The sequence below is a fragment of the Lissotriton vulgaris genome, chromosome 8 (genome assembly GCF_964263255.1).
Source record: "Lissotriton vulgaris chromosome 8, aLisVul1.2, whole genome shotgun sequence".
Classification (NCBI taxonomy): domain Eukaryota; kingdom Metazoa; phylum Chordata; class Amphibia; order Caudata; family Salamandridae; genus Lissotriton; species Lissotriton vulgaris.
In genome coordinates this window covers 136,274,327-136,287,106 of record NC_141696.1, presented here as the reverse complement: position 1 = coordinate 136,287,106, position 12,780 = coordinate 136,274,327, and the positions used below count along the sequence as shown (strand labels likewise).

The 12,780-nt window shown below is 40.7% G+C and overlaps 1 protein-coding gene across 1 annotated transcript in view; it reads left to right on the top strand.

Annotated features, from left to right (window-relative positions):
- Positions 1–9,287, top strand: part of LOC147693612 (nicotinamide N-methyltransferase-like) — a 99,262-nt gene extending 89,975 nt beyond the window's left edge. Inside the window, exon 3 of the mRNA XM_086933241.1 lies at positions 8,452–9,287. Within this exon, the coding sequence (XP_086789367.1) occupies positions 8,452–8,887 (436 nt within the window). The 3' untranslated portion in view covers positions 8,888–9,287. The remainder of the gene's footprint in view (positions 1–8,451) is intronic.
- Positions 9,288–12,780: the final 3,493 nt, after the last annotated feature.

Sequence of the window (12,780 nt, the reverse complement as noted above, 5' to 3'; positions counted from 1 at the left end):
TTCGATCAGTATTGCCATCGGATGTTGACGCCTTGCTAGGTCCGGAAACGACTCATGCATCGTGTTGTCCCCAACGGCTACCAATCCTGATGACGGAATTCATTGAGGTCTCACCGGCAAGTCTAACTGAAGGTGAGATACGTGGAACAACAGGCACACAGGTACCACCCAGTGCGAACATTGCTAATGCGACTAACGCAGATGGCGATGCTTCTCATCTGTGCACATTTGATCTACTAACTGAAGTAGTTCCACTTTCGCCTACTATGGTAGATGGTTTCTTTGCCAGCCTACACGATCTGATGTTTTCTCCTGACACAGAGAATAACTTTTGAATCTTGAACACAACGTTCCATCAACTTTGAAATCCGACCTTTGCTTTTTCAAAACAAACGTTCTCAATTGGGAACTGTATTTTTCTATGATTCAATTTGAACTTTATCCAAAATAGATTTTTTTTTTTTGGGCACAGAATAATCTGCTTAAAGTAGAAATATTCTTAGAGAACAAGAATTCTTTTAAACACTTCATAGAGACAATATTTGGCCTTGTCCTCAAAACCAAAAACAGTTGATATATTATGCTATGAGATGGTCTCGAACTTTTTTTCTGCACTTAAGAGCCATTTCATAAATGTAATTTCGTGATTCATTAGGTTAGCATTAATCATTTCATGCTATATATCATATATGTAAACACTTTTCGCAAATGCGTGCAGTTTATGCTCATTTCGTGTACAGCCTTTTCAAATGCAAATTTTGTATATTGGGTGGGACTGTAAACACATGCTTTAGATATGTTTCAGTAGTTATAATTTAGCAATGTTGAACTTAATAAAGTGGAGTGGGTGTTGTATATGAATTTAGGACCCTAGTGTAATTTTCCCGATTCATGCCCAAATATAGATATAAATCACCCTATCCTTATATAGGCATAGAAATCATAACCATATTTAGACTTAGCCCATGCAGTCCAAATACGGCATGGCTACTTCCATTAGTTCCAAAAATCCACAACGATTTCTTGGAAAAACCCGCTTTCAGCAGTCAGGGGCTTGCTTGAACTGAGTCTTTGATGACTTTTTTTATATCCAACCTTACGTCAATCTCGGTACCGTCAAGGAATAAATATGCCCACACTTGCCTAGACAAACACAAGGTGGTTTGGAGCAGTTTGACTATCTACCTACATGACACAGCTCGCCGCAGCAAGTGCCGAAGGAAGACGACCCCTCCTGCAGACGCACTGAGAGACGCTGTCTTTTCTCCTGCCGAGAAATTCAGCTCCAGTGTTTCCAGGTTGCCCTTGTGGGTATCTGGGAAATCGAGTTCTGAGAGAGAGACACAAGACCTTCTTCCTTCTAAAACCAAGGTAAGTAGCTGATTAGACCCTTAGAGAATTCTTGGAGGGATTCTTGGCAAGGAATACTAAACTTAAGCTACACCTCATTTACTTCTTCCCTCGTACTAGACCTAGGTTAGGTCCACCGGGTAGGCGTATTTTAAAAGCACCAGTTGAGTACTTTTAGTCATTATTTATTAATGTATGTATTCTATGTTATATTTTATGATTTGGAAACCATATCATGCTTTTACAGTATTATTTTATAATACTCTTCGTACTGTACGCATTGTACTTTGCAACCAGTATTACGATTGTATCAGTTCATTTCTCCTGCAGGAGACAGAAGACCGTTCAATAAAAACTTTTATTTAAAATGCCCGTCTCTGTATTTTTTTGCACCTCTGGTGAAACGAAGCATGCACAATTGACTGAGTGAAATATCTATCTACTGTTTCCACGACTCTAGAGATACGTTTCTTATTCTTGGGGAACAAAGTTGTAATGTTTATGCGGTTGTCAGAAACTAATCCCTTCTTGTGAATTCGAGAAAGTTTCTAGTGACCTCTGAGCTAGCTGCCACTCACAATTAAGTCTAATATATTCAATAGAGACCTAGTCGACCTCAGTCCTACGTCTAAACTATAGTATATATTATTCCAATGCACAGAGCCTATTGGGAATATAGGAACTACACTACAATGGGGTACGCTACTAATCCTAGATTTCTTTGCTGTATAATCAGTTTGCTTCTGTTAAATGGGAGTAAGGTTAGGCTATTCTGTCTTAGAATATGAGAGGGCTTTTCATAATCTATTGTTTACTGACATTGCTGAAGGTATTTCAGCTAGGCAGTTGTTTTCTGATTGGGGCACTTCTACTGCATTTCTGAGCACAATTGTTTACATAAATATTTCGAACTTCCTTTGTGTGTCTTCCATATTTTATCGTGGAAGAGTTTGATTGTGTGAGAGAAAGGCAGTATCCTGTCACTGCTGTTCCTTAGAGGGTTGGAAGTGTTGTGTTCTGGGCTGTCCATTCACTTGTTCTTCTGGTTTTGAGTAGGAGGGCAAGTGAGACATTAAAGCTAGTCAGAATTGGGCTCATGGTACTCATGTAGTATGGTGACGTAGTCCCTAACTGCTGATGTTCCATGGTCCCAAGTATAATCCTGTTCCTGAGCAGAATACCTGCAACAATGTTCTTCCCAAAGTGACATTGGTATGTCCAGACTTAGGTCCCTTGGCATAGGGGGTACCTATACCAAAATACTGATATTGGTAATTAGGTAATTTGGTAAGGTAATTCTTAACATATGGGAAACTCTGAAGGCAACTTCTGAAAAAGGCAAACTCCTTGCAAGTATTTTTCCCCACCACTTTAAAAGATCACTAGCTGCCATTGGTGCTTACCCTTTCCATGAAACTATTGCAATCAAAGGACTGGTACTGGAATTTAAAAACTGTTAACATTACCTTATAGATGAAAGTACTATATTAGTATGCCAGGTGGCCAAGTTAAAAGTTGAGCAGATAATAATATCTTATTGTCAACATGTTCCAACCACCAAACAAGCCTCACGGCCGGGTTCTGTGGCTTTATTTAAGATCAGGATCCCTATTAAACAACCCACTATCCAAACATTTGTATGTAGGTTAAACTTAATGTGTGGTGGTTACAGTGTATGCCAAAGTGGAGTGACGGGAAAATTGGGAATACTTACTACTAAAAGGGAGGGGTTATGGAGGAAAAAGAATGGGTTAATGGACAGTTAAGGGGGGGTTAGGAAGGGACCTGAATCCACTCACAAAGCATTTAGCCCCTTACTATTTACAAAGTGCCCCTTCTTAAATTACTACATTAAAAGAAAAATGCACACCTGCCCAGAGCTGGAGAACATCCAGTGCCTCCATGCCCACATACAAGCACTTCAAGACTAGTCTATAGGACAAACCTGAGGTAGGGACGGAAAACAAAACCCCAGAGGATTAATGTTAAAATACATTAAAATATTTAAACTGTTTAAAAATATATTTATATTGTACTTATTGTTTTAACTTTTTTCTAAACATTAATGTAATTTTTAATCTAAATTATTTTTCGTTACACAAATTCATCTGGCGGTAAAATAGCAACAAAAATGGTGCTGGTAATTATTTCAATACATTACAAGTAATCATTATAAACACATAATGAACTAAATATAATAGTTTTGCTTTACATGGTAAATTGTTTCTACTCAAACCTCAAATGAAATCATTATTTAAAAGGTATTATATTCAAATTAATTATTTTATGTTATTCTCCATTTAGAATAAATATTTTAAAAAGTAACAATAATAATGAACACAAAAGTATTTTTTTCTAATTTGATTGAATCTTTAATCAACTTTTAAACCTTTTCTTATACTTTACCATAGGGAGATATCCTACCCAGTGGTGAAGATCTCCGCCTACCTGCGAAAAATTACAAGTGGTAACTTTAAGCTCGTAAATTAGGCTCCAGCCCCTAGACTCAGGTGGTCGGGATAGTTAAGTGTACACTTTTCAGTAACTTTACACTTGTAAATAACCAAAAGTAATAAAGTTACTCAAAAGTATAAGAGTAAACCTACAAGAGTAGATTTACTTACAAGTAACGTTATCTTTGAGATTAGCACCCATAGGTCTGTGAACAGCACTACTGTAGTACTACATGATGAACTACAAAAATGCAGTTTGTGAATCAGACTCTATATCTTTAGGAACTTGAACATGACTACCATAACACATTAGCAGACACAATAAGATGATGGAGGGAATGCTGATACTTTTCATGCACTCACCCACAGATCTGGGTTTAATATATCATCGTTCTTCTGCTCACTAAGCCACCGCACTTTGGACCCAGCAGTAAATCAGTCTTGACCCTCTTCCTCATGGGAAAAGTTGAGCCCGAACTTCCAGGCCACGTTCTCCCTGGAAGGGAAGCAAGCATCCTGGGACTGGTTTCAGGGTTTTACCTTTCATAAGCCAGGCTAGATTGAACCCAGTGGCAAAGTGAGTGAGGGACCCACTTCTGGGCATAACCTGGCCACTTAGGGCAAACAGAGGAAACTCAAAAAGATGACAGGCAGAGTGCCCAAACTTTTCAGACACTCGTTCCCAGTCACAGATCTGGGTTTATTCTATCATTGTTCTTCTGCTCAGTAAGCCACTCCAGTTTGGATCCAGCCATATGCAAATCAGTCTTGACCCTGCTCCTAATGGGAACAATCCAGCCCAAACTGCCAGGCCATATTACCCTGGCTTGGAAACAGGCATCCTGCAACCGGTTTCAGGCTTTCACCCCCACTAACCAGGCTATCTTTAATCCAGTAGTAAAGTGAGCAAGGGGCCCACGTCTGGGCAAACCCTGGCCACATAGGGTGAGCATACGAAACACAATAATATTTTGCTTGCCACGCCATTCCAGTTTGAACGCAGACATATGCAAATCAGCATTGACCCTGTTCCCCAGGGGAACAATCCAGCCGGAACAGCCAGGCCAAGTCCTCCCAGATCTGTGACTAGGGGTGAGTGTCTGAAAAGTTTCAGCACTCTGTCCATCACCTTATTGTGTTTGCTTTGTTTGACCTAAGTGGTCAGACGTGGATTCCTTGATCGCTATGCCACCGGTTTCAAGCTAGCCTGGCTGATGAGGGGTGATGCCCCAAACTGGTCCCAGGATGCTTGTTTTCTGGTTCAGGGATGAACTGGCCTGGCACTTAGGGTTTAACTGTTCCCAAATGGAACAGGGTCAAGGCTGATATGCATATGGCTGGGTCCACACTGGAATGGCGTGCTGAGCAAAATAACAATGGACTAAACCCAGATCTGTGATTTGGGGTGAATGTTTGACAATGATCAACAGTCCGTCCATCATTCTTTTATGTTGCATTTTCAACCCTACGTGGGAAGGGTATGCCCAGACATGGGTCCCGTGCTCGTTACACCACCGGCTTCAAGCTAGCCTGGTGATGAGGGGTGATGCTCTAAAACCCGTTCCAGGATGCTTGTTTTCTGGTCCAGGGATGACCTGGCCTAGCAGTTCAGACTGGCTGTTCCCATAGGGAACAGGGTGAAAACTAATTTGGGGTTGGCTGGGTCCATTGGGTCCATACTGGAATGGCATGGTGAGCAAAATAACGATGAATTAAACCCAGATAGGTGACTGGGTGTGAATGTTTGACAATGTTCAACATTCCGTCCATCATCTTTTTGTGTTGCATTTTCACCCTAAGTGGGAAGGGCATGCCTAGACGTGGGTCCTGTGCTCGCTACACAACCGGTTTCAAGCTAGCCTGGCTGATGAGGGGTGATGGTTGGAAACCTGTCCCAGGATGCTTGTTTTCCGGTCCAGGGAGGGCCTGGCCTGACAGTTCTGGATGGACCATTCCCATCTGGAACAGGGTCATGGCTGAATTGTGTGTGGCTGGGTCCAAACCAAAATAGCGTGGGGAGCAAAATACCAATGGATTAAACCCAGATCTGTGACTAAGGAGAATGTTTGACATTGTTCAGCATTCCGTCCATCATCTTTTCGTGTTGCATTTTCACCCTAAGTGCAAAGGTTATGCCCAGACGTGGGTCCTGTGATTGTTACGCGACCAATTTCAAACTAGCCTGGCTGATAAGGGGTGATGCCCTGAAACCGGTCCTAGGATTCCTGTTTTCTGGTCCAGGGAGTGCCTGGCAGTTCAGGCCGGGATGTTCTCATAGGGAACATGGTCAAGGCTGATTTGTATATGGATGGGTCCAAACTGGAATGGTGTGGCAAACAAAATATCGGTGGATTAAACCCAGATCTGTGGTTGCATGTAAATGTTTGACAATGTTCAACATTCTGTCCATCATCTTTTTGTGTTGGATACCATAACACAATGTCTATGGAGGGACTTAAATAATCACACACTATGCGGAGGCTTAGCAAATGACTGTAATCGCACACTATTTCTCTGGGTATTTAAATATTATTATATTTACACACTATCACTTTATGGGTTTTACCACAATATTCTCCACACTATGTTAGTAAGGACTTGACAACAACTATAATCACACACTATGCGGAGGTTTACACATGCCTGTAATCACACACTGCCTGTGTGGGGGCTTGAGACATCATTAACCTCACACACTATCTGTTTGGATACTTAAACATTATCTTCACACACTAACTTTATGCTGACCTGAACATGCTTACATTTACACACGATCTTTGTGAGATTGTGAACATTCCAATAACCACACATTTCTTCCTATAGGGGCTTGAACATCCAAATAATCACACACTATCTCTGTGGGGATTTAAACATCAATATAATCACACACTATCTCTGTGTGAACTTCACTATAATGATCTCCTCGCTATTTCATAGGGACTTGAACATCAATATAATCACATTCTCTGTGGAGGTTTGAACATACCTGTAACCACACACTACTCTGTAGGAGATGAGCATCATTAGCATTACATACTATCACTGTATGAACTTAGACAACAGAATCTCCACTCTAGATGTTGGTAAAGACATGAACACTACTATAATCACACACTATGTGAAGGCTTGAACACACTTATAATCAGGCTACTGGAATTATACGACTGTGCGGCAATGGCATTTATTTTTAAAATAACTATGTAATTACCACATTTGCAACATAATCCATCACTTGCTTCATAATCTGCAGATTTAACAAAAAAAGTTTCTACCTCAAACAATGCAAAACTCACCCAAAAATTAGTGATATGTGTTGCTGCAGTGGAAAGTCCTTTGCAAAGGTTGACTGGTCAATTTTCTGTTTCCTATTGCTATATTCAGGTGTTATACTGGTACTGATAAGGTGTAGCCTATGCTTGGACAGTGTTAACAAGTTTTACAAATAATTTTGAAATAATAATTTCAAATTATGCTGCATAATTTGTTCTTATTTTGCCACATAATTAATTTAACCTTGCTATATAATTGGACCTCTCCTCTTGCATAATTCAGTGGCCCTGTCTATAATCATGCACTAACTCTGTAAAGCGTCGAGCATCATTATCTTAATTCACTATCTGTGTGGAGATATGAACATTTGAAGATAATGTTCACACATTATCTGTGAGGGACTTAAACATGCTCTAAGACCTTTTATGTGAGCATCCCAATAACCAAACACTATCCCAGTAACCAAACAAAGTCTCTGTGGGAACTTGAATATCCCAACAACCAAACACTATCTCTGTGGAACTTGCATATCCCAGCAACTACACACTTTTCGTATGGGGACCTCAACAACCCTATAACTGCACAGTTTCTATGTGGGGACATGAATATTGCTATAGTCACACACTATCTTACTTGGTAGTTCAAGGAGATTACTTCCACAAATGATTTCTATTGGAATTATTTTAGTTATATATTCTCTTTGTGGAGAATGAACATCATCTTCACATGCTACCTCTGTGGAGGACTTTTATCATGGTTGCAGACTCTCTGAGTCTCTGATACTATGTCTATGATACTGCTATGATAACATTTGACCTCTGAGTGCATCATCACACCCCATCCTCCTGCAAACAATGATATTACATGTTATTCTTCAGGAGATCTGGTCTAATAGCTACTTTGATGCAAATGAAAGTAATCACACTGAATACTACTAGACATTACTGCTTGAGTCTATCATCTAATTCATTCATGTATTAGTCCTGTATCTCCTAATACTTAAAGCACTAAGAAAAGAGTTACATAGAGTTATAAAAGCCATTCTGTAATCCTGATATATTATATTTTCTGGTGCATTATTAACATAATCCATCTGTTGTGTAATCCTAGAATACATGTAAACATTCAATTATGAAAAGATTATGATGTAGTTGTGTATTTTGCTGATAAAATAAACATCTAGCCATGTGCCCATGGCCGTACTTAAGAGGAAGATGATGAGAATGGAGCAAGTCCCTACAAAGATGTTAACACACGTTCAAGTCCCCATGAGGATGGTTCTTTACACTGACTAATTTTTAAAACTGCCCACTAACTGAAAGAACATTTCTAGTCAGTAATGGAACAATATGCATTTTGATTATTTCTTTATTTTTAGGGAAGAATGGCCGGACATGCAAAAAAAGTTACAACGAAAAATCCAAAAAGTTGTCAAATATGATGTCTGCCAAAGCAACCCATTGTTTCCCATCGTCCTGCCACAGGCTGACTGTCTGCTCTTACCACATTGTTTGGAAAAACATGTGACAAACGAAGAGGAGTACTGCAGTGCTTTAAAAAATTTCTCATCACTGTTAAAAAATGGAGGGGATTTAATAATGATAGCCTGTATCAAACAGACGTATTTTATGATTGGTAGCTTTAAGTTTCCCCATCTATCTATCGATGAGATTTTAGTCAAGAAAGCACTAAGTGAAGCTGGCTATGTCATTAAGGAGCTGCAGTTGTTTCCTAGGACAGAAAACCATTTGTATGATGTGGCAGATTATGAAAGCTTTATTTTGGTTCATGCCCAAAAAAAAATACCTGCTTGATCAACTTATATATCATATTTATACTAACATTACTGAATTAATAGACAAAAGAACTACAAAGAGGAAAGGCATTGGTTGTCTCTGTCCTGAATCGCATATTTTATGTATCTTCCTTTTTTTAAGTTCCCTTCTGCTGCCACCACTGGTGGTCTGCTTTCTGCCTCTACTTTCCTCTCCCTGCTTGACAACTAAACTTTGCATTTGCTGGTAACACTTTTTCTTAGGTCTGCCAGGTTCTGTTTCAGTCATTATCACCATGCTCTTACTGCAGGTTCAAATTAATTGTATCTCAGTGAATAAAGTGATGCGATGGGGGATGAATTTACATGGCATTCTCATTCAATTTTGAAGGCAAAAAAGGATAGTGCATTCTTACAATAACACTATTTTCCATGTTTGCAAAGAATTTCAATTTGTTCTGAAATGCTTTAACTTTGCATGTGTGTCCTCAAATGCTCATCACAGACGGTTCACGTGTCATGTGAATATCTTCCATTTGAAGATAGGATACAAGCCTCTGTCCACTTTCTACCAGTTTATGAATCAAGATACAGCCGTAGAAATCACCAGTAAAATATGCAACAAACAATATTAGTAATTTAATTATGTTTTCCCAAAGAACACTTGGTATCAGTGTTTTCTAGTACACTATTGGGGCACAGTGAAACAGTATCCAATTCTATAGATTCTATTCCTTTGGATGGATGGATATCATCAACTCAAGGTCTGTACAACACAAATAACACAAAAACACACACATGCACCCCCACATATACATACATACACACACTCATACACTTACACAACTACTCACGCACCCGCCCACATACATGTAACCTTCCACATACCCACTGCCAGACCCACAAAACTACTCACACACCCACTCACAGACCCACACAGCCACTCACATACTTGTACACCCACTTACACACCATACAATTACTTACTCAACTACTCACACTCCTGTACAGTCACACACACACCCACTCACAGATCCACAAAACTCACATACCCACTCACAAACCCAGTCACTCATACACTCAGGCACCCACCCACACAACCACTCACATGCCCACTCACACATCCATATACCCACCCACACATCCATACTGCCACTTACACACCGACTCAGAGCCATAAAAACACTCATTCACATACCCACTTACACATCTACAGAAACACTCACACCCCTACTCAGATACCCACACAGCCACTCACATCCCCACTCTCACACACACACTTACACACCCACATAGACTTTCACATACCTACTAACACACCAGTGCTTCTGTGTGTGTGTGTGTTCCTCTGTGTGTGTGTGTGTTCTCTGCCTCTGTGTGCGAGTCTCTGCCTCTGTGTGTGCATCTCTGTCTTTGTGTGTGCATCTCTCTCTGTGCATCTCTGTGTGTGCGTCTGTCTCTGTGTGCGTGTCTGTCTCGGTGTGTGCGTTTTTGTGTGTTTATCTCTGTGTGTGTATCTGTGCGTGTGACTCTCTGTCTCTGTGTGTCTGTCTCTGTGTGTGTCTGTCTCTGTGTGTCTGTCTCTGTGTGTCTCTTGTGTCTCTGTATCTCTGTGTGTCTGTCTCTGTGTGTCTCTTGTGTCTCTGTATCTATGTGTATGTGTCTGTCTGTGCGTGTCTCTGTGTGTGCGTCTCTCTGTATCTGTGTGTGTCTCTCGGTTGTATAGACTAGGTCGAAGAATATTAAACCACTATTTACAATAGCCATAGTCTTTTATTGCATTTAAGTTCAAAGACAGGGTTATGACAGAAAAAGACTCAAGAACTTTGTCCTGATTATGAGATTACTACATTAATTATAATGTTGACATGTCAATGTAAAAAAACAAGCAGACTAAGAGGAAAATGTATTAAAATGTTGACCAATGCAGTAAGCAACGTTGCTGTGATGCATTGCACTGGGGGAGACAGCATCACAGAAACATATCTACTAAGATATGGAACTGCTGCACAAGTATGCTGTCTTGTGCCACATGCACACCTTTGCACCAAAGTACAAAGGTGTGTGTGTGAGGTCTAGCTTATGCTCTGAATTGAAAGGGCACATTACCAATGCACAGTAATATGCCCAGACAAGTTAAAACCATTTTACACATTGGATGAGTGCAGTACAGTTTAGGACACGCAATGTTTGAAAAGTTAGGAGAAATCAAATGCTTTCGTTCTACTTCTCACCTGCTGCAAGAAGGTGTTATTTTTAGTGCAAAACCCTGCCTACCATTGTAAGTGGATGTGGCTTTGTCCAAAAATCATGGCTGGTAGAATGGCAATTACCATGCACCACCTGTCATGTGCTTATCTAGGTTCCTGATCGATACTGTGACCTTATGCCCCTATTCGGCTATAAAGCCCTTTGTTCCCTATATTGGCATAACCGTTCAAGTACGATTTTCTGTAAAGTCATCTCTGGCCTCACACGAGCAGAGCCACAGAGCCACATTCCAGCATGACTCTCTGCTACTTCCTTTGCGACCAATTAGTGCAATGACAGAGCAGCAGTCACTATCTGATATTCCTAGATAACACTCCGAGTTCTTCAACAAGATAAAAACTTAGCAAACCTGGAAATCCCCGCTTGCTATGTTTTGATTAGTAATAGAACTCTAATGAGCAACTGATAGCTGCCACTTCCTAGTGACATCTTTAATTGACGTCTTATGTCCAGCAAACTTGCGTCAAACCCGGCACCTGTCAGGTATAAATATTACCAACGTTGCCTTAAGCAATGAGCGAACATGTTGCTGATGCCAGCTGCCTGCATGACCCCGTGTTGGTAAAAACTAGCACTCTGTCGCTGCAGCCTGCTATCCTGTGGTGGTGAAGCTACTGATTACCATTATCGCCGCTACAGCGCGACCTATGGTGCAGTACGCTTGAGGAGCCGTGCAGCCGTCCTCTGCGAAGACATCCAGCCCAGCTGCCCGCGGACGCTGTCACCCCTCCTTCCTCCAGACGCGCTGAGAGAAGCCGCTGCCTTTCTCGTGCAGAGAAATCCAGTCCCGGCGCTTCCAGTTTACCCTCGCAGGTGACTGGGATATCGAGAGAGACCCCTGAAGGAGATACCAATCCTCCATCATTCTATTCAGAGGTATGGTGTTGACTAAACCCTTAGAAGAGAATTCTTGAAACAAACCTTGGCAAAACCAACTTAACTTAAGCTACTTACTTACTCCCCCTTCTCACGTGTTAGGCCTAGGTCAGGCACACTGGGGTAGGCTTAGTTAGAAGCACCAGTTGAGTATGTTAGCCTAATGTATATATGACTGTATAAATGTTTTATTACTTTTAAACCATTGTATGGCTAAGAAACCATATCAATGCTTTTACAGTTCTATTTCGCTATTCTTATCTTACTGTACGTACTTTTCATAATAACAGTTATTGCAATTGTGGCAATACATTTCTCTTGTATGAGAAGAAAGACTGTTCAATAAATGTTAACCTTTATTGATACACGCCCGTCTCTCTATTCTCTACATACTGTGAAAGTAAACTGCACTAGACTGACTGAGTGAAATCTATGTCTATTGTTTCACACGACCCTAGAGATCGACTCTTGATCTGAGGAGCAAAGTTGTCATGTTGCACGGTTGTTGGAAAGCTGAATCCCTTCTTGTCTGTGCCAAGGAAGCTGATCACTTCCTATGCAGAGAAGAAAGTTTCCAGTGACCTCTGAGCTAGTTGGTAACACAACCCAATTAAGTTTAGCATAGTCAGTGGAGGCCTGGAATATAGCCAGTTCCACGTCGATACTACTGTTTATGTTATTCCAATGCGCAGGGCCTAGTGGGAAACTAGGAACTACACTACATGGCGCCCTAACGTTTGGTAAGGCGATAAACTAACGCAAGACTTGTAGAGTAACTCAGTCGTG